The sequence below is a fragment of the Octopus bimaculoides genome, chromosome 13, assembly GCF_046866305.1.
Source record: "Octopus bimaculoides isolate indiv1 chromosome 13, ASM4686630v1, whole genome shotgun sequence".
Classification (NCBI taxonomy): domain Eukaryota; kingdom Metazoa; phylum Mollusca; class Cephalopoda; order Octopoda; family Octopodidae; genus Octopus; species Octopus bimaculoides.
Genome location: NC_142940.1, coordinates 59,597,190 through 59,620,527, shown reverse-complemented (window position 1 = coordinate 59,620,527; position 23,338 = coordinate 59,597,190). Strand labels below are relative to the sequence as shown.

The following is a 23,338-nucleotide window of genomic DNA, read 5'->3' as shown; positions in this document are numbered from 1 at the left end:
AACAAAAAAAAAACGAATTACCATTTTCATTTTTCTCCCACATGTTCTTGCAGTTAAACTCAATCTTATGAAATTCCTGTGAGGTGGCTACAGCATTGCGATCAGTGAATGGCAAACGGATGTTGTGTAGGCGCAGGTCTTCCATGCACCCTTCGAAGCCCCGCTTGATGTTGCGGTAACCGTTAGGGAATGTCTCGACTTCGGCGCCAAAATAAATGTTGTTGCTGCCCAGATTGAGGACATCATGTTCACCCGGAGCGCTCGACCATGCCGTGTAACGGCCGTCCAGGTTGATTGTAGCTGTCTTGCCTAAGCGCTCAACAAATATGGTGTGCCATTCACCATCACTGATTTTCCTGGGTAGCTGCACTCTTCCAACACCACTGCCACATTCAAACCTGTACTGTACCATGCCATTGTCCAGCTGTTGTGAGAAAAAATATGGAGAGAAAAAACAGAAATTAAATTTCAATGCGTCTGTTTTGTTTTGTTTGTTTGGTCATTATTTGCATAACACTAATTACACTGTTGTTAGGTAGAAACTGTTATTTCCTATTTGCTTATTCCTAGAAAGTTTACAGCTCTATGACTTGGCAGTTCAGCAAAAGACAACTGACAGAATAAGAACCAAACTTAAAAAAAAAAAAAAAACGAAAAAAAGTACTGGGTTTGATTTGCTTGACTAAATCTTTCAAGGCATTGCTCCAGCATGGCCATAGTCGATGACTGAAACAAGTAAAAGAATAAAAAAGAAGATGCAAAAAAATAGAAGTTGTTTACCTCAAGAATACTATAATCCACAGAACCACTAGCAAACATGAGGTTGGCATTTTTCTGGTGAGTCTTTATCCTCAAGGAAACACTTAATCTGTTTTCAAAGCCGTGTTTATCCACCAACGTCCATCGAGCGAAGCTACGACCAGCAAATGTTAAAGGTTTATTATCTGCAAAAGTAAACAACAATCGTGAACAATTGTGGCACATTAGAAACTTCCTCTATGCACACACACATACACGTGTGTGTGTGTGTGTGTGTATTTAATGAAACATACGTAAGAGAAAATCATGTTCCTCACACACACAAACCGTCCAACCCATGCCAGCATGGAAAGCTGACGTTATAATATATATATATATATGTCTGTATACATAGGTGCAGGAGTGGCTGTGTGGTAAGTAGCTTGCTTACCAACCACATAGTTCCGGGTTCAGTCTCACTGCGTGGCACCTTGGGCAAGTGTCTTCTACGATAGCCTCGGGCCGACCAAAGCCTTGCGAGTGGATTTGGTAGACGGAAACTGAAAGAAGCCCATCATATATGTATATATATATATGTGTGTTTGTGTGTGTGTGTTTGTGTGTCTGTGTTTGTCCCCCGACCATCGCTTGACAACCGATGTTGGTGTGTTCACGTCCCACGTAACTTAGCGGCTCGGCAAAAGAGACCGATAGAATAAGTACTAGGCTTACAAAGAATAAGTCCTGGGGTCGATTTGCTCGACTAAAGGCAGTGCTCCAGCATGGCCACAGTCAAATGACTGAAACAAATAAAAGAACAAAAGAATATATATATATATATATATATATATATATCTGTCTGTCTGTCTGTGTGTACTTAATTTATCGAATCCGAAACGATGAAAAGCAAAGTCGACCTCGGCGGAATTTGAACTCAGAACGTAAAGACAGACGAAGTACCGCTAAGCATTTCACCCGGCGTGCTAACGCTTCTGCCAGCTAGCTGCCTTGCTATGAGGAAATATTGCCTTGCTTGGAAACAGGGAACAGGTAAGGGTTGGGGACAGAGAGGGCAAATGGCTGTAGAAAATCTGCCTTGGTAAATTTCGTCTGATCCATGGAAACATGGAAAAATGGATGCTGAAAAGATGATGATGATGATGATGATGATGATATGTGGGCAGGTGGTGGTGGTGGACTTTGTGTGTGATTGTAGAATAGCGACCAGAATAAGATAGCACATACCATGATAACATCCATGTTGAGCACAGTCTGGGGGTAAGTCCTTGTCACAGTACAGCCCAGTCTTGCCCCCTGGGCAGGCACACTGTGGCCCAGACACATCAGAAGCTTTACACACTTTGTAGTGTGGACATTGGTGACCAATACAGGGGTCTGGGTCCCATATACATTTGTCTGCAAAAATAGACAGGAAAATAATGGGGATGAGTTGATTATACATGTTTTCTCTGATCATCCATCAATCTATACACTCTCTTGCTCTCTCTCTTCCTCACATGCACACACACATACACAAACTTCGAAGTACTATAGAGACATATTCACACAGACTATAACTGCAAGTGCATACCATTTACATATATACACACACAAACTCAGCCATATATTTACAAACTTCAGGAACTGCCTTAACTCAAAAGATCCCATCAGTTTGTTAGGGACCAGTTTGAACTCCATTAAGAAGATCTTAATTAAATCACAAAGAGAAACGTATATTCATTTGCATATAATACAAAACATGTCTATGTCACATAAGGATTTGTTAATTTAATGAAAAAGAATTGTAGTTAAGATAATGAAGTTTGAACAAAGAAAGGAAAGGAAAAACGGGAACTTACTATCAAGACATTTACACTCATAAGTGTACCGGTACTTCAGTGAGACAAAACTTTGTTCGCCAATCTCAGTAACAATAGGGTTTTCCTTGTCAAAGTCCACAAAGCCAACGCATGATCCTGTATCACACGTGTCCTTCTCACAGACATCACTAAATACTTTCATAACTTTCAGGTTGAGCGCTGACTGTATTTTAGGGGTAGCATTCTGAACTTTCCTTCGTAGTGTGTTTACGCGGATGAAACTATTATGAGACATCCTCACAGCAAACAAAACATCAAGATCTTCGGATGTAGACCTCTTACGCCTGCTCTGTGCACCTGTACTGATGTCAGCAGGTTGCAGGCTGATTATTTCAATGTCTCTAGCCCGAACGGATAATTCGTTCTTCAAGACCTTGATGAAGTTTCTAGATTGCTGCCTCAAAAAATCATCAGCTTGGATATTACCAAGACGAATGGTTACAGCATTCTTGACCATTTCATCAGTGGTAACGCTGACGTCGACGTTAGCTTGGCCGTAAGAATCATACCTACCATCTGAGACTTTCACATCAATGACATACCGGCCAGCATCTAGACCTGGCTTCGCAATAATGCGGCCATCGTTCTCATGAATATCAAATAGATGAAGATTCGAAGAGACAATACTATATTTAAGGGAATCATGAATGTCTGGGTCTTCAGCAGAAACTTTTCCAATGATCCCACCCGGGAATTTGTCTTGATAGGAGTTGATTGAGATTTTCAGGTTGGATATCTTGGGAGGCACTGTACTCTCCTCAGTTACCTCAATGGTCACAGTTGCATCGGAGTACAAAGGAGGGCTTCCACTGTCAAAGGCTCTAATAGTCAGTTCATAGCGGTCCTTAATGCTCTGGTTGAGGTCTCGGACAGTAAGCAGCTTGCCTTCATTGTCCACTCGAAACCTCTCTTTACCAACACCTGAGATAATGTCAAACGAGAACGGGGCACCATTTGGTGGCAAATCATCGTCAGTGAGTTCGAATGTTAAGATGTCGAAACCTGTTGGACGATCCTCCTGAAAAAAACGATTAAAAATTGTTCAAGAAATCACCAAATAAATGTTAATCATGCAACAAACCAATTAAAACAACAAAAAAAAAAAATCAAACAGTTATGACATAAAATTCAATATTTAAGCTTTTCACTGTGATATTAAATTCCAAGGCTATTCTAAGAATGATGCTAAATATCTACCAAGCAATAGCATTGGTATTTTCTTTAAATCACATTGCCTCACTAAACTTGGCATATTTCAACAAGAAATAATTCCAAACATGAATTCCTCAACAAAAGACAAATTGGTACGTAAAACTACCATCTACAGTTTAGGGTAATGAAATTTTGAGTGGAGCTGTCTGATTTCTACAGTAAAGAGTGTTAATTATTTATCTGTTAATAAATTTCAATATGTTCTTTTATTAAATGCAAACCACAACTTGACAAGAGAATTTCTTGCATCGAAGTACATTACACTATGGAGGACTTTGGGTAAGTGCCTTCTGCTATTGCCTCTCATGTTGCTCAATACCTTGTGAGAGGAAATTAGTCAACAGAAATAGTGCAGGGTCCTATATATTGATGTTTGCTTTTATGTTATAATTAAAAACAAAATCACATTAAACTGAAAAACCACTCAGTACGTTTTTGTAGAGTACAAATTTATTATTCTTTAATTAACAGTGACTTCAATGTTTCAGCCAGCTAGGTCATCATTAGCTTAGCTGACTGAAACTTCAAAATCACTTTCAACACACACATACATTCTTTTACTTGTTTCAGTCATTTGACTGTGGCCATGCTAGAGCACTGCCTTTAGTTGGAGAAATCGACCCCAGGAATTATTCTTCATAAGCGTAGTACTTATTCTATTAGTCTCTTTTTGCCGAACCACTAAATTACAGGGACATAAACACACCAACATCAGTTGTCAAGCGATGATGGTGAGCGGGGGAGGACAAACACAGACACAAAAATATAAATATACATATATACGATGGGCTTCTTTCAGTTTCCATCTACCAAATCCACTCACAAGGCTTTGGTTGGCCCAAGGCTATAGCAGAAGACACTTGCCCAAGGTGCCACTCAGTGACACTGAACTCAGAACCATGTGGTTGGGAAGCAAGCTTCTTACCACACACAAGCATAAATTAGTGTACTAAGTTTGCATTTTTTGGCCAATGTACTGATGAAATGATAAAATGAGTAACTCTTTGAGACACCTGTACATAAAGAGATAAATATATGCATACCGTCATAAATAGGTTATTACACAATGTAAATATTTATATGAAGTAACCAGTATAAAAATGTTTGTGATAAATGTAATATTCATGAGAAAATAGATATCATTTGCATGTAACTTTCACAAACTTTTTCTTTGATGATTGGCAGATACAGGGAAGACAAGTTCAGAAAGGTATGTATGTAACAAGACTGTGACATGTACGACAGAAATGTATCAAGAATGGAGATACTTTTGGAAGAACTATGAAAAGCATGTATCAGGCCTGTGACACATGTAAAAATCTGCCATGGGTCAAGACACATGTGGAAGAATTTTGAAAGTTATGTAAGAAGATGGTAACAGATGTACCAACACTGCAATTAGAACTGGTGTAATAACAGAATAGTAATTAGGGCTGTAACAACAACCAGCACAACAAAAGCTGTAGTGTTAGTGTGACAGAAGTGTGACAACAATTTCTCCAAAACATACTGTAATAGGGAAGTGTAACAAGAAGTAACGTAGCAGGGATGTGACACACATATGTGACACAGGGACATGTGGAAAGGCTTTCAAAATAACCAAGACAACAAATACTGTAACAGAGATACTGTAATGGAGATATGTTGTTGGCGTGTAACACCTGTGTGACACAAATGTGAAAGAACTACGAGAGCTGCTACTACAAGAAGATCTATATTACTATATATATGTAGCAGGGATGTAACAGCAGTGTGATAGAGGTCTAACTAACTATAACATTAACATAACAGAGCCACAATAGGACGACAGAAGGCTGAAAAGAAAAAGAAAAACAACAACAAAAAATACAAGAAACTGAAAACATAAGATGTTGAACTGTTTATAAAGCACAGCAAATGTGGTGCAAAAAAAAAATGTTATAGAAAGAACTGATTCACAATATAACTAAACTAATCATGAAAAGTATAAAAATAAGATATGAAACAACAAATCGGAGATTAAACAATGCAAAATTAAAGGGAAATAGCAGAAGTTTCAAAGTTACACATAAAATAGTAAAAAAAATGTTAAACAACAAAAATATGTATATATATATACATATATATATATATATATATATATATATATATATATATATATATATATATATATGAAAATAACAATGTAAAAATTAAGAGAGCCACACAGTAAATTTACAATAATAATAATAATAATAATAATAATAATAATGATAATAATAACAACAATAAACACAATGACAACAGCAATTATAAAAATATATTCTCAAGAGGAAAATTTCTTTTGGACATGTCCACCCACAAAAGGTTTTTAATCAAACCGAACAAGACTTACATCGTTACATTGAAGATAGATAAGCTGGACAATCAGAATAACCATCAATGTTACGTCTGTGTGTGTGTGTGTGTTTGTCGTGTGTGTGTATATATATATATTATACATATATACACACACATGTAGTTTATATTATATGTATACTAGTACATATGTACTTGGCCGGTCATTTTACAAACAAAATAAGTTGATACAAATGTATATATATATATATATATATATATATATATATATATGTGCATATACAAATACGTGTATATATATATGTATACACATATATACACACACACATATATATAAAGGTTTCTTTCTTTATACATACATATATATATATATGTAAATATATATACATACACCCATGCATACATTTTTTTCTTCATACATGTATATTATAGATTTGTAGCAGTGGTAAATGTGTATACATACATATATATGCATATATGCATGTGAGTATACATGTGTGCACACACAAATACACGCACACACACACCCACACATATATACATGGATTTGCACAGAGGTGCAACAATGCAGTGCAGGAATGCAAAACACCAATGCACAATGCATTTTCGACACAAATAAACAGTTTAGTGTTGAGGGTGAAATCAAATGTACCGAATAGGCAAAAAAAATTACAAGATAAAACAAAAAAAAAAAAATCAAACTGCAAAATCTAGAAGTGTAAATGTGGTGGCGGGGAGAGAGAGAGAGAGCAATGAAAGGTCATGGTTGAGGTCATGGTCAAGGTTAAACATGTCCAAACTGAAGATGACACAGGAGGAGGAGGAGGAATCATGCAAAATTGGAGCTTCACACTTACGACCAAAGAGTTTTTCTGAATATGAAATAGAAAATATCAAATATACGCATACACAATATTTATATATGTGTACATATAAATATATATATGTACATACATACATACATGCATATTGACACCCTCACATTCACCATAATTTATATATTTTTCTATTTTATATATACTTTTTATTTATAAATCTATGATGGATATGATATGATATATATATATATACACACACATATATATATATATATATGTATATATATATATATATATATATATATATGCATGATACCTTAACATACATGATCACTTAGCGAATAATAATAATGATAATAATAATAATAATAATAATTATAATAATAATAATCACAATTAGAAGAGCGCGATGTGATATATAATAAAGAAAAGATTGATTTTTGCTTATTGAACTGAACAATATATTGATAATATGTCTGACATCATCTGATTCACACTCTTTTAATTGTGTATTTACCTTCATAAAGAGTTACGTCAATCTTCATCAATTTATAATAATAATAATAATAATAATAATGATGATAATAATAATAATAACAACAACAACAATAAGATCAACAACAATTAGAATAGAATGGAGAAGCTATCAAAAATATTTTTTTAATTCTTGCATATATTTGCTACCTTAGTATCTGGGGATAGAAAACAGAAATAATCCCCTTATAGATTACTTATCTGGAGAACGACAAGGACAAAATAGACGACTGCATGACTAAAACTCCAGAAAATTACTCACACACATACAGGGAAGGTCGTACAACTATGTCCTACACATATACTGTGTAGGGTACCTCAGTGGGTAAGACACACACACACACACATATGTAATATACAGAAAGTATTACAAGTAGGTGTTATACATACGTATTATGTAGAGTACCACAGAAAAAGACATCATACATAAGTTACGGAAAACCAGACATGGCACACATGAATAAATATATAGAAAAACTCTCGGTACAATAGAAAACAAAAAAGAACCCACATACAAACAAAAACAAAACATTGCTCATACCCAAGGCACCCGGAGAGCTGTGCTTGGTGTAATAACAGAGAAAAAAAGACTGTAATAATGAGGATGTCGATGATCATGATAATTAATAATTAATAATAATAATAATAATAATAATAATAATAATGGTTTCAAATTTTTCCACAAGAGCAGTAATTTGAGGGGGAAGAGATGAGTCAACTATATCGACCCCAGTGTTCAAATAGTATTTAATTTATCGACCCCGAAAGGATGAAAGGCAACGTCGACCTCAGTGGAATTTGAACTCAGAATGTAAAGACGGACGAAATGCCACTAGGCATTTTGCCTGGTGTGCTAACGATTCTGCCATCTCGCTGCCTTAATAATAGTAATAATAATAATAATAATGGTTTCAAATTTTAGCACAATGCCAGCAGTTTTAGGGCATGGGGGTATGTTGATTACATTGATCTCAATGCACACCTGGTACCTATTTTATTGATCCTGAAGGGAAAATAGGCAAAGTTGACTTAGTCAGGATTTGAACCCAGAATGTAAAGAGTCAGAAGAAATATCACACGGTATTTTTGTCCAACACACTAACAATTCTGCCAATTATCACACTTAACAACAACAACAATTGCTTTTAATTTAACTGTTTAGTATTTAAACAGGTCTTATCCAACCAAAATATTTGACCTGTTTTATATTCAAACCAGCCAGATCCAGCATGTCACACTTACCCAACAATGTCCTTATTATAAACAAGCATGTCATCAAAATCTTGAAGCTGTGAGAAAATGCTTGATTGATTTGAAGCATTGTGAATAAATAAGCATTTCGGTTGACAAGATAATCTGAATGCTAAAGGGTTAGGCAAAAGGCAAAGAAATATTTAGGGTATCAACGCTGTAAGGGTGAAAGGTAAAGTTGACTTTGTTGGGATTTTAACTCAGAATTTAAAGGGCCAAAATAAATGCTATAAAGCATTTGTTCTGATACCATTACAGTTCTGCCAACTCACCACCTCCAAATAATAATAATAATCCTGTTTACTAAAGGCACAAGGAGAGGGGTTTAGTTGATTACATCGACCCCAGTGTTTCACTGGTACTTAATTTATTGACCCCTGAAAGGATGAAAGGCAGAGTAGATCTCAGCTGAATTTGAACTCATAATATAGCGACAGATAAAATACTGCTAAGCATTTCGCCCAGTGTGCTAATGATTCTGCCAGCTCGTCGCTTAACGATAATAATTATAACTGGAAATTGAAGTTTCCTTGAATAAAAAACCTTCTAAGGTTTTCACTGATTCAATGATAAGCTTAGATTTTGGTAAATGCATCATTGAAAGAGTTTTGCCAAACACAAACAGGCATGAGAAAGAAGCTGGACTTTAACCCTTAGAATTGACCAATCCACATAAGAGATATATAACGAACATTTTATTCGACAAATATATATATACATATATCTTTAATGGCCATGGACAAAATATACACACATTTAATAGCAATGGTCAATATACACACACATATGATGGCAATGGGCAATATATATACACATCTGACAGCAATGGACACACACACACACACTTGACAGCTCTGGACAATATAAACACATATTTGACAGCTATGGACAGTATATAAACACATATTTGACAGCTATGGACATCTATGTATATTTGAACAGATATATAGCACACACACACTGTGGACCATCATTTTGCATTCAATATACTTGAAAGAAAAGCTGTAGATGTATGTGAGTGTATTTACAGATATAGCTATTTACATTGGTCCTCATGAATAAAACTGTAGATATAAACATACATTTGCATACGTATATATATATATATATATATATATATATATACACACACACACACATACATATATACATATGAAGTGTACATTTACACACACACACATTCATTGATGTAATAAAGATGCCCCTCTATCCACCAATAGCTACATAGTCCTTGTATTCCACTAAGATTTCCCAAACCTCAGATCATGAGACAGACTACCGATGAAATAGGACCTTTTAATTCTGTGGAAACGCAGGGTCACTGCTTGCAATATCAAAGAGCATTCCCTCAAAGAAAGAAAGAAAGAGAGAGAGACAGAGAGAGGGGTAGTGGTCCAGTGAGGACTGAGTGATTAAGATTAACAGACAGTTATGTGGTAACATGTCAATTCCAGACAAACAGGGATCAAATCTTGGTCTGGCAGGCTCAGATTTTCATGCTTCTTGGAGTAATAACCAGAATCATTGGAAAGTGATTGAAAACTCCTGTATTATGTGGTTTGTTGATGTTATTGCAGGGGTTGTTTGAGGACACCAGCATTGACAACATTGTCTCTGTGGGGCCCAATGTGAGGCCCATCTATAACAAAATTTTTTCAGGAGCCCTTAAAATTCTATTGTGGATCCCTAATTCACTATTCCGCTGCAAGGACCCCTGCAAGATCTTATATGGACCTTCAGTAGCGATAGGGACCCTGGTTGAGAACGACTGGTATTGAAGCTACCTCATTGGCTTCTATCGTGTGTACTGTGATGTTATTAAGGCAAGTGTGAGGAGAGGGTGTGATAGAAAAAGTTGGATAGCCTTTAGCATTTAAACTGGCCATATCCATCCAAAATAGCCCACCTGTTTTATGTTAAAAGAGGCCAGATCTGACCTCTCACACCTATCCTACAATTTCATAGAAATATAAACAATAATATCATTGAAATCTCAAAGCTATGAGACAATGCAGGATTAATTTAAAGCAATTCATAGTAATTTGAATGCTAAGTGGTTAATACCACATCAGTTTTGATTAAACAGATCTATGATCAATAATATGAATAGTGTACCTGGGACTACATTATCCAATGTTTTTTCATTTCTTTAAGATGGTACGATATAATACAAGGAAGATTAGGTTACTATTTAATGCTGGTTCAGGAACTCCAGAGAGCTCCCTCTTCACTTGTAATTGACATAATTAAGCTGATTCTATGGTGGTTAAGTATAGATGTTTGGAGATGTAGCTGTGCGTTCGTGTGTGATGTTGTGCGGAAGTGTAGGAGAGGGAGAGCGGATATATCTTACAGTGAGGACGTGTTTTGCGGTAGTACAGAGTACCAGAGTGGGTCCTGTGTGAAGATGTAGCAGTGTGAAATGCAGTATAGCAGTGAGGACATGTTGTATAGAGTGCTGTGGTGTGGTAGTCTTAACATATTACTTGGTCATGTAGCAGCGTGAACCGTAGCGTGGCAGTGAGAACATGCCGTGAGGTAGTGTGATGAGAGAAAGAATGTATATTCGAAGAGTGCGTGGTATGGTGAAGAAGAAGACAACAAAATGACCAGTTCACTTCATATACATTTAGCTACCATCCCACATATATATACACTACTTGCACAGTGAAAGTAAACCTATGTGCTGAACTATAAATATGTATATATATGTATGTGTATAATTTTGTTATAAGGATTCATAAAAATCAAAGTACATCAAAGTACATCAAAGTAGGACCCAACAAATGGCTAGAAATAGTATCTGATGATAGTGGGTTATAATTTCTGATGTACTCTATTATTCTGATGTACTCTATTATGACTGCATTGAATAAATTATATTCTACTGAAACAGCTTTTATAAATTTTAAATACCATTTCTGTTTACTTTATATATATATATATATATATATATATATATATATAATTATAAATATACAGGGATTAGCAATTGAGTTGCTTCTCCAACATACTGAAAATTTAGAAATAGCAGTCAAAGAACTACTGATTCCAAACTACAAATTTTTCTGAAAAATTTGTAGTTTGGAATCAGTAGTTCTTTGACTGCTATTTCTAAATTTTCAGTATGTTGGAGAAGCAACTCAATTGCTAATCCCTGTATATTTATAATGATAAATAGTTTTACCGATAAAGGTTTTTTTCATACTGAACTACTTGGCAGAATTGTTAATTATTAATTCTATTATTAATTGACGATTCTCTGCCCTTATTCTTGTATATTTTATATTTGATATCTCTAAGTTAGATGGCTAAACCGTAACCAGTTCGACACGGGACTTTTTTTCATACGGGACTATTTGTGACGCACATGGAATGGATTTCTTTGGGGTGAGATGCCTGAACTCGCTAGCCGATGAATTCGTAAGTGCCTTTCTTATCGTTGATTTTTGGTGTCGCGTGGCCAAAAATTACCGTGAATTTTTTTAGAGACACTTTCAAATTTATCAGAATATTGAGGCTGAAGATTGGAATAGTGAAATTTTCCATTCACTTAACCATGAAACGATTCGTATCCAATTAACTAAAGGCTTGGTTTGTTTACGCTTTTCCCTCCGGTTTTTTGTTCTATGTGTGCCAAAAATATCGCCATCCATTTTAGAGAAAAATTTGTAGTTTGGAATCAGTAGTTCTTTGACTGCTATTTCTAAATTTTCAGTATGTTGGAGAAGCAACTCAATTGCTAATCCCTGTATATTTATAATGATAAATAGTTTTACCGATAAAGGTTTTTTTCATACTGAACTACTTGGCAGAATTGTTAATTATTAATTCTATTATTAATTGACGATTCTCTGCCCTTATTCTTGTATATATATATATATATATATATATATATATATATATATATATATATATATATATATATATATATATATATATATATATAAGACTTTTAATTCTTTAGAGTTATGTTCCCTGCTCACACAAACAAAGCACAATTTATAAAGACAAGGACTTCTCTTACCTGAACAGCTACAGAATATGCAGGCTGGCTAAAACGTGGTGGACAATCATTAATGTCTTGTATTTCAATAGAGAGTGTTGTTGTACCGGTCAGCTGAGGATAGCCACTGTCCACAGCAAGGACTTCGAGGTTGTAGCTGGAAATCTGAAATAAAGGGAATGTGAGAGTGAGAGAGGAGACTACAATAGAGTTTTTGTTGTAGGACTGGGAGAAAGGGATGTGCATTATAGGAATTGGCTCCTGGACACCAAAAATCCTTAGTCTGGCCCAGCTCGGGACCCAGTAATAATACGTATGCGTGTATGTATGTTTGTGTGCCTGTGTTTGTTCCCCGCAACATCGCATGACAACCGATGTTGGTGTGTTTACGTCCCCATAACTTAGCAGTTCGGCAAAAGCGACCGACATAATAAATACTAGGCTTACAAAGAATAAGTCCCGGGGTCGATTTGCTTGACTAAAGGCGGTGCTCCAGCATGGCCGCAGTCAAATGACTGAAACGAGTCAAAAGAATACAAGAAGAAAATAAAAGACTAAACCACCAGGGTCAATTCATTTGACTAAAATTTCTTCAAGGTCGTACCCCAGTATGACTGAAACGATAAAAAGTGAGGGATCCCTATAGACTTACTTTCTCTCTGTCCAATGCAGACTTGATGCTTAGATACCCAAAGGTCTGCTCTATGTCAAACTGGTCAGCTATGTCACCACTGTTGATAATGTAGGTAATCATAGCGTTTGGTTCACTGTCTGCATCAGCTGCCACGATTCTCAGGCTTGTATTACCAACGGGTTCGGATTCAAGAAGCCGGATTGAATAGACGTCTTGCGAGAAGTGTGGAGGGCAATCGTTGATGTCAGTGACATTGATTGCTGCCACTGCCGTATTGCTTAACGATGGCGTTCCTCCATCTCGGGCCTCGATTGTCAAGAAATATTCTCGGGTCAGTTCATGGTCAAGAGGTTTGTTGACATATAAGACGCCTAAAAAAACAAAGAAAAAATAAAATTCATTAAATTATGTTATCTCCAGCAAAATCAACTAAATTAAACATTAGATTAACATTCTTGAATTAATTAAAGTGAGGAAGAAAGCGTACAGAAAAAAAACCCAATTATTTTTCTCATAGGCGCAAGAGTGGCTGTGTAGTAAGTAACTTGCTTACCAACTACATGGTTCTGGGTTCAGTCCCATTGTGTGGCACCTTGAGCAAGTGTCTTCTACTATAGCCTTGCGCTGACCAAAGCCTTGTGAGTGGATCTGGTAGATGGAAACTGAAAGAAGCCTGTCGTATATATGTGTGTGTGTGTGTGTGTGTTTGTGCGTAGTAAGCCAAGTGGAGCATACGTACCTGTGGTTTTGTCAATCTTGAACCGGTGTTGTTCGTTGCCTGCAATAATGTGATATGATATTTCTGCATTTACACCGACATCTTTGCTTGCAGCAAGCACCTGCAATACTCTACCAATGCCAATGTCTTCACGGACCTCGCCTTTGTACATGGTGTGCTCGAATTCTGGGGGGTTGTCATTCACATCGAGTAAATGGATGTTGAGGGTAGCAGTAGAAGACATACGAGGGAATCCCTGCAATAAAAGTGAGAGATGTGTTGTACAGTCTTAACACATTGGGGAGGGGATGAATTGCAGGTACTAAGTAAAGAGCAACTGAGAAAGTATTTGTAAACAAATGTCACGGGCATATGGTATAGTGGTTAAGAGCGCAGGCTACTAACCCCAAGATTCCAAGTTCGATTCCAGGCAGTGACTTGGTTAATAATAATAATAATAACATTGAAAAATACCTTAGGAATGAGAACCTAGGTTTGAAATTTCCCCAAGACACCTAATGAAGGCTGGAGAGTATATCAGCCGAAACATTGTGTTAGCAACAGACAAGATGAGGACAAATATCCGTCAAATGTAAATAATGTAAATGTCACCTTGTTGTGGTACATTGTTGTTGTTATTGTTTGTGCCTTCTCGAGCCATGCCTGGCTTGTAAGCGCCAGTTTCCCGGTTTGATTGGTGTATAGGTTCTCCACCTGGATGGGATGCCGGTCTGTCACAGGTGAGCTGTTAGATGCAGCAGAAACGAGCGAGAGAAAGTTGTGGTGAAAGCGTCAGTAGAAGTTCACCGTTACCTTCTACCGGAGTCGTGTGGAGTTTAGGTGTTTTGCTCACAAACACATACATCGCCCAGTCTGAGATTCGAACTTGTGATCCCTTGACTGCGAGTCTGCTGCTCTAACCACTTTCTGATGCATCCTTGTAATTTCACCAACAAATAGAAAATTGTTTTTAATAAGAGAATTCATCATCAACCCTCTTGTACCTGTTGTTGTTGATGATGATGAAGGTAAAGATGATATTGACAATGATAATGATGATGGTGTAGGTGAGAACGATGTTGACAATGACGATGATGACGACAGGCAAATTACACCTACCTTGTCATAAGCTATAACAGCAACGCTGTAAAAGTCTTTCACCTCTCGGTCCAGAGTCTTAGCAAGGCTGATAATTCCAGATTTCTCATCGATGTTGAGAAAATCGTCTTCAGGGTTCTTCAGACGGAACTTGATTTCTTTACTAACACCTACAGCAGAGAACGGCATGTAATGTATACACACACACACACACACACACATACATAAATATAAATAAATAAAAGACACGTGATGGTTTGAGAGAAAGGAAACAAGCAACGATTTACTGGATGCGTAATATTAGTATGCATAAATGGTGTAAACCAGATGAGTTGAGAGATGAAGAAAGTATAAGAGGAACCATTTGAAGACTGCATTAGTATAGACATGCGATGCATAGGAAGGATAAGAGATGGGGTAAGGAGGAGTTAGGATATGGAAGTGGAGGAAAAGTGTGAAAGAGTAAAACCAAAGAAGACATGGGCAGAAGAGGGGAAAAGATAATCTGAGGATGCTGAACCACACGGAAGAGATAAAGATTAACGAAAATGAAAAGAAGTATGAGATGATTGGGATGCTGGTTGTTTAGATTTGGCTGATTGGAGATAAGAACTTGGTTTAGCGAGAGTGCTTTCCGGTACTGGAGGCAGACACACATACACATTCACATGCATGTTTACACAGAAACGTGTGTACAGAGAGATAGATAGATAGATAGATAGAGAGATAGAGAGAGAGAGAGAGAGAAAGAGATAACAATTTATTGATTGAACCCAAATGATAGGAAAACTTTACCTCTGTGCAAAAACATAATCCAAAATATGCTCATACACAGAAACAGGGAGGTGGAGGAGGAGGAGATAGACAGATAGATAGATAGATACATACATACATACATAGAGAGAGAGAGTTTTGAAAACATCTGGAAGTGAATTGGTAAGAATCCGCATAGCAGAGTATTGCCGTACTTACCAGCATCTCGGTCAGTTGCTGTTAGACGCGTAATCAAAGTATTGATTTGGGCATCTTCAGGGATAGAGACATTCCTGAGAGGTATGGAAAATTGTGGGGCATTATCGTTGATGTCTTGGACACTGATTAAAACATCAGTGGTGCAAGAACGACCACCACCATCTACTGCATGGACTGTAAGATGGTATTCATCTTGTTGTTCTCGGTCAAGTGGACTCCTGATGGTCAGTACACCTGTAAAAGAAAGAGTGAGTGTGTATATGTGTGTGTATATATATATATATATATATATATATACATATATATGTATATATATATATATATACATATATATATATGAGTTCAGCAAAAATTTAGATTCAGGTGAATATGGTACTTAAGTTTTGAAACCGACCTATTTTCCATTACATATCAGACAGATTCAGTGCTGAGATACTGAAGCAGAAATATCATTATACCAAATATTCTGTTCAATACCACAGATTTGCTTGTCAGTTGCTTGACCATAATCAATTGAGCATGTCCCTTAGTGACTGACAATACGTGCATCTCTGATCACGAACAGTTGCGGAGCATCATAGCAATGTGTTGAGAGGGATTCTTTGAGGTTTGAACAAATATAACAAAAACAAAGTTTGAAGAAAACATTAGCCAGTTTTCATACTTTCTAAGGTTAAGCAAACAGGAAATAACAGTTGCTACCCTGAGGACAAAAATCATGTTACACAGTGTTATCAAAAGCTGTGGGTGTCTTTGACAAGAACTGACTCGATTATACTCAAACATGCAACATCTAACTCTGGATCCATTCCGCAGGTGATTGTCTGTGAATGTGGGTGGAATGTTCACCTACCTGTATGGACACCCATACTAAACATATCTGAGTTCATGCCACTCAGATGGTATTGGATTCTGGAGTTTCTGGTGTTTTTCTCATCTTTGTCGTGGGCCCGGAACAATTTGAGGAATGTGGATGGGGCATCGTCCTCCTTGATAAAGATTGCTACAAACATCTGTGCGAAGATACAAATGGGGATCAGGATTAGAAAACCCAGGTTGATGGTGATGATGATGATGATGTTTGTGAAAGTAATGGCGGCGGTTGTGATATTGGTGGTGGAGGTAATGGTGATCAGTTTGATAATAGTGATGGTGGTGGTGGTGGTGGTGGTAATGATGATGGTGATGGTGTCGGTGTTGGTGGTAGTTGTAGTATGGTGTTAAATATAATGTTGTTTGTGTTGATGTTGGGTGATGAAGAAGATAGTGGAGGTAATGATGATGATGATGATCACGAGGGTGGAGATGAGAGTGATGATGATGATGATGATGATGACAATGGTAGTTGTGGCGAAGAAAGTGATGGTAGTGATGATGTTGATGCTGACAATAAAACACCTTTGATGACAATGATGGCGGTAGTGGTGGTAGTGGTGATATGAAGTGGTGGAGGTTGTGAAACGTGGTGGTCGCAGGTAGTGTTATAAGGTGGTGGTATTGTATTGTAGCAGTGGTATTGATCTGTTACAGTAGTTGATAAAAACATGATGATTATGATGATGATGATGATGATGATGATGATGATAATAGTGATGAGACAAGAACGAGAGAAAGATATACAGAAAAACAGTGAGAAAATAAGAGAAAGTGATAAAAAGAAAGTCAGAGAGAGGAAGGAGAGAGTGAAAGAAAGAGGGAGAGAGGGAGAGGAAGGAGAGAGTGAGAAACAAAGAGAGTAAGGGCCTATAGTATTACCTTTGAACATATGGGGTCATTATCGTTCGCATCGAGAATGTCAACTCTGACCTTCACATGGGAGACAAACTTGCCATCTGTGACAGTAACAATTAGGACATAACGAGGTTTTGTTTCTCGGTCAAGCATCTTATTGACAATGATGTCACCAGTGCTACTGATACGGAACTGTCCAAGCGGGTCATCAGCGGTGATGTGGAAGGTCAGGCGGCTGTTGTCTTCTATGTCACTGTCGGTAGCGTTGACAGCAAAAATCACAGTACCAGGGGCTGCGTCCTCGTTAACTGAGGCCAGGTATTTTTTCTGTTTGAAGCGGGGTGGTTCATCGTTGACGTCGGTAACCTCCACCATGATGTAGCTGCGGGAGGACAATGGCTTCTCGCCTTTGTCCTCGGCAACTATTGTTAGGTTGTACCGGTCTTGTGTCTCACGATCCAAACTGGACACAAGCGTCAGCTGACCTGTGTCCGCGTCGAGGGTGAAGTATTGTGAGACCCACACGGGGTTTTCATCAGCGAATCTGTAGATGATCTCACCATTCAGGCCATCATCCTTGTCTACAGCATGTACTTGGATGAGAACTGAACCTGGTTTTGTATCCTCGGCCACTCGAATGCTATATGGCTTTGAGTCAAACTGCGGTGCATTATCGTTGATATCAACAACATGTATCTGTACTTCAGTTTGGTCAACTAAGAGTGGAGTTGTTGTTGTCATGACCTGCACAGTAATTATATAATCCTTGGATCTTTCACGGTCCAGTGATCGAATGAGACGCACTCGACCTTCGCTGGTGATGGCGAAGGTAGGTGGATTGTTGGTTTTCTCTGTGTAACCAGAGTTCATCTTGTAGTCGATCACTTCGGGTCCCTCTGCTTCAACTACGCACACGGCATCGGAAAGATTCTCCACCTCGTTGATGTGGTAAACCTGCGGTGAACGTGACTTGGACTGGAAGCGTGGAGGGATGTCCTTATCACCCATGATAACAACTTCTACTGGAACGTTATTCTCAAGGCTCAATGCCCCTTGGTCTGTGGCAGACACAAAAAACTGGTAGACTTGGTTGGCTGGAAACACAGACAGAAAAAGAAATAGGTCAAAATCAAAGATAATTAACAAAGTTTACTTAAGGGAGTAATTAATACTAATTAAATTTGCTATGAGTTTTCATAGGTCTTCAATGAGTATTACAGTGTAACCTTAGCTTCCATTGCTAAAATCACTCATTCCTATAGATATATACACACACACACACACACACACACACACACACATATGCACACACTTATTATATATACATTCAGACATATGTAATACTGCCCTCTGACTGGCTCTCATGCCAGTGGCATGTAAAAAGCACCCGCTACAATCTCGGAGTGGTTGGCGTTAGGAAAGGCATCCAGCTGTAGAATCCTTGCCAGATCAGATTGGAGCCTGGTGCAACCTCCCGGCTTGCCAGTCCTCAGTCAAACCGTCCAACCCATGCTAGCATGGAAAGCGGACATTAAACAATGATGATGATGATCATATATATATATATATATGTGCGTGTGTGTGTGTGTGAGTGTGTGTGTGTGTGTGTGTGTGTGTGTGTGTGTGTGTGTGTGTGTGTGTGTATGTATGTGTATATACACATACATGAACTCACAAACACACAAATGTACACACTCACATACGTTAGTGTGTATGTGAGTATTTACCATAAACAAACAAAAAGCTGACAACTTACCTTTTTCTCGTATGCTGCCCTTGACAGTTAAAACCCCAGTTTTGTTGTCAATAGCAAACAACTGCATCACCTCATTGTCATCTTCTAGGTATAAAGAGTAGACAACCTCACCATTTTTACCTTCATCTGGGTCAAGAGCTTTTACCTGAATACAGAAATTGGGGAAAAAAAAGAACAGGAATTAGAGAATAGAAGGGTGTTGGGCAGGTGGAGATTCTTGTTGTCCAGTCATAAAGTAATGCTGTAGTGTAGTTCTGTTGTACAGTTAACATTATGTAGACATGTCATGGGTAAACTACAGTTACAGGACTTTCTGAATGGCACACCTAACAAAAAAATTACCTAGAATTTTTGTTTTAATAGTGCAGCCCACCTGGTGATGAGCCATGTCTTGTGTGGTCTACTTCTCATAAAAGTTTACCGCTGCTTGGTGCAAAGGTATGGTATAACGACATGAGAAAAGCAAAAATAAAGTCAGAAGAATATGAAATAAGAAAATTGAATGAAACAAGAAAAGGAGGTGGAGAAAAGAATAGCATTTCACCTGGACGATGCTGGTTCCGATGGAAGAATTGGCATAAACTGAAGCTTTGTAGTCACGAATGTAGAACTGAGGTAGATTATCATTTTGGTCGCTAATATGGACATAGACGGTGGTAAAGCCCATTCTACCACCACTGTCTTCAGCAGCTACAGGAATCATATATTTAGATTCTTTCTCACGGTCAAATTGGATCAAAGAAAACAATTCTCCTGTTTGATAGAGGAAAGGAAAGGGAAATGAGAATTGGTGAACATCATACGCCATGCCATACTCATCTCTCTCCACACACACACACACACACACACACACACACACACACACACACACACACACACACACATACTTAACTGCAAATAAATACATTATTGCTCCAAACAGTAAAAGGTTGTCATTATAGTACTTGGAGTTTAAAATGTCGGAGCAAAGAGCTACAATACCTTCTTGTCGGTTATTAATGGCAACAGACGCTATGAAAAAAAAACATTGAATAAAAAAAATAATAGCCGACAAGAAGGTATCGTAGCTCTTCGCCCCGACATTTGAAACTCCAAGTACTATAATGACAACCTTTTACAGTCTGTTATAATTTATAATATATATAAATCATCCTCTATATATCTAATATTGAGGTCTTGTTCCTTTGTTCTTAATAAAGTGTATATATATATATATATATATATATATATATATATATATATATATATATATATATACACACACACATATATATATGTATATATATATCCTGTAGCGCATCATACTATATTAGCCATACATGATTATACAACACTGCACTACTCTGTACAGTAATATACATCATATCTTTATACCACATTTCTTATAGTTTAAGTTGTTATGCCATAAAAACACACCAACTTCCAAAAACATGCACACCACTTGCAAGCACACAAACACAAGTGCACACGCATATGCACACACGTAAAATGTCACCAATTAATTGATAAAATAATAGTATTTACCTGTGTCAGCATCAATTCTGAAATTCTTTTGGGCCGACTGACTAATAATGGAATAGCTGAGCTGACCATAATAACCAGTATCTTGGTCAACTGCAGTTAAGGTCCCAATTAGAACCTCAATCGGGTAGTTTTCAGGGAATTTGAAGGAGTAGAACTGTTGTGGGAAGTGTGGCGCATGATTGTTGCTGTTTTTCACATTGATTCTCACCTGGGTGTAACTCGTGAACACGCCATCCATCACAGAGATACTGAGGTCATAGAAGGATTCCAGCCTTGGTGACCGGTTTGGAGAGATGCGTAGAATACCTGACTTAGCATCGATTTGAAACGTCTGTCTGTGATTGCCGCCAGCGATGGCATAGCGGAGCAAATTAGCATTGGAACTGTCCGGGTCATTGGCGTGAAGTTTAGTCACGAACTGGTTCCTTGAAGATTGGTCAGAGATTGTTACATCGTAATAGTACTGTGGGAAAGTAGGAGCATTGTCGTTGAGGTCCAGTACACGGATGTTGACCAGTACCGAAGAACTGCGTGCTGGGTTGCCACTGTCTGTGGCCACTGCGGACACTCTATAGACTGGTTTGATCTCATGGTCAAGCTGAAGTACTGTGTGAATGACACCAGAGCCTGGATTGATCTGAAAGTATTTTGTGTCGTCTTCTACACCAACTGCTGGAGCTAGGCGATAAAATATCATCTTGTTGATGCCACTATCATCGTCCTTGGCCAGGACTTGAACCACGGAACTCCCTATCAGAATGGCTTCCGATACAGAAACACTGTACACTTCACTGACAAATTCTGGGTTACAGTCGTTGACATCCTAACGAAATAAAATGAAATAGGTCATGAAATTAGGGCTGGCTAAACCAAGTAATAACTGGTATAAAACATGTTATTGGTATATACTCTCCCCACCTGCTCACTACATCACAGATTAAACTTTGAGAATGAAGAAAACACTAGGCACCTGTGCCCAGCGTCACCTTCCTGGCACTTGTTGCTGCTGGACTGGCTCCTATGCCGGTGGCACGTAAAATACACCATTTTGAGCGTGGCCGTTGCCAGTACCGCCTGACTGGCCTTTGTGCCGGTGGCACATAAAAGCACCCACTACACTCTCGGATTGGTTGGCATTAGGAAGGGCATCCAGCTATAGAAACTCTGCCAGATCAGACTGGAGCCTGGTGTAGCCATCTGGTTTCACCAGTCCTCAGTCAAATCGTCCAACCATGCTAGCATGGAAAGCGGACATTAAATGACGATAATGATGATGATGATGATGACAAAGCTAGCAAAACAGTCAAAGACAATTTGTGTAGAGAAAATTTTACCAGTACAACGACGGAGATGATGGCTGTTACTGATGATAATGATGGTGATGATAAGAATGAAGACGACAATGATGAGGAAGAAGGAGAGGATGAGGGTTGAGAGAAAGAGAGGGGGGGAGGTAGTGTGAAAAAAAACCTAACCATTATGTTGATAGAAATGAAAGCTTCCGTATATACACCAGTGAGTACATCAGCAGCTCGGACGGTCAAATTGTACTGGTTGATCTTCTCGTAGTCCAGAACATCAATCACTGACACAACACCTGTAACACAACAAAACAAAATGAAAACATTGCTATTTGGCTCTCGTCACATTCAATGTGTATGTATGTATGTATGTATGTATGTATGTATGTATGTACGTACGTACGTACGTATATATGTATGTGTGCGCGTGTGTATCTCCTATGGGTGGCCTCCTGTTAGGTTTGCGGAATTATTAATCACATTTATTTACTTCTTGTTATTTAGATTTCTAAGGGAGGTAATTCCCAATAGATCAAGGGAGAGAAACATCCCTTCCGCTCTGTCCAACGAGGTCAACTTTTTTTTTTTTTTCCAAATTCTATTTTATATTTGTTCAATTTATTATGACCACAAAATTGTTGAAAAAAAAAAAAATAAAACAAAGGGTGTAGAGCCCTTGACAAAAACTGAAATCAAATGTAGGACGCGAAACACCAATCGCAGAAAACACTGATTAACAAAGTGAGTTAAAAGAGACATTTAGTGTGTGTGTGTGTGTGTGTGTGTGTGTGTGTGTGTATTTGTGTACGCATAAGCATTTTGTTTGTGTGTGTGTATGTATGTATGTAT

At 37.8% G+C, this 23,338-nt stretch overlaps 1 protein-coding gene across 17 annotated transcripts in view; it reads right to left on the bottom strand.

The window, feature by feature from the left end:
• LOC106876689 (protocadherin Fat 1) overlaps window positions 1-23,338 on the bottom strand; it is a 223,371-nt gene that overhangs the window by 47,333 nt on the left and 152,700 nt on the right. For 12 of the 17 annotated variants that reach the window (XR_016244056.1, XR_016244057.1, XR_016244061.1 and 9 more), the window contains 16 exons: window positions 22,664-22,785; window positions 21,189-22,011; window positions 20,209-20,417; window positions 19,665-19,809; window positions 17,933-19,002; window positions 17,031-17,190; window positions 16,178-16,411; window positions 15,227-15,375; window positions 14,129-14,363; window positions 13,408-13,760; window positions 12,777-12,920; window positions 7,004-7,018; window positions 2,598-3,636; window positions 1,984-2,154; window positions 781-944; window positions 22-424 (listed from right to left, as the gene is read on the bottom strand). Coding sequence is in view for 11 of the 17 variants with exons in the window: in XM_089361878.1 (XP_089218004.1) it covers window positions 22-424; window positions 781-944; window positions 1,984-2,154; window positions 2,598-3,636; window positions 7,004-7,018; window positions 12,777-12,920; window positions 13,408-13,760; window positions 14,129-14,363; window positions 15,227-15,375; window positions 16,178-16,411; window positions 17,031-17,190; window positions 17,933-19,002; window positions 19,665-19,809; window positions 20,209-20,417; window positions 21,189-22,011; window positions 22,664-22,785 (5,436 nt within the window). In the remaining 6 variants the exon portion in view is untranslated. The remainder of the gene's footprint in view (window positions 1-21; window positions 425-780; window positions 945-1,983; window positions 2,155-2,597; window positions 3,637-7,003; window positions 7,019-12,776; window positions 12,921-13,407; window positions 13,761-14,128; window positions 14,364-15,226; window positions 15,376-16,177; window positions 16,412-17,030; window positions 17,191-17,932; window positions 19,003-19,664; window positions 19,810-20,208; window positions 20,418-21,188; window positions 22,012-22,663; window positions 22,786-23,338) is intronic. The other 5 variants (XM_089361869.1, XM_089361872.1, XM_089361876.1 and 2 more) reach the window with 1 other exon arrangement.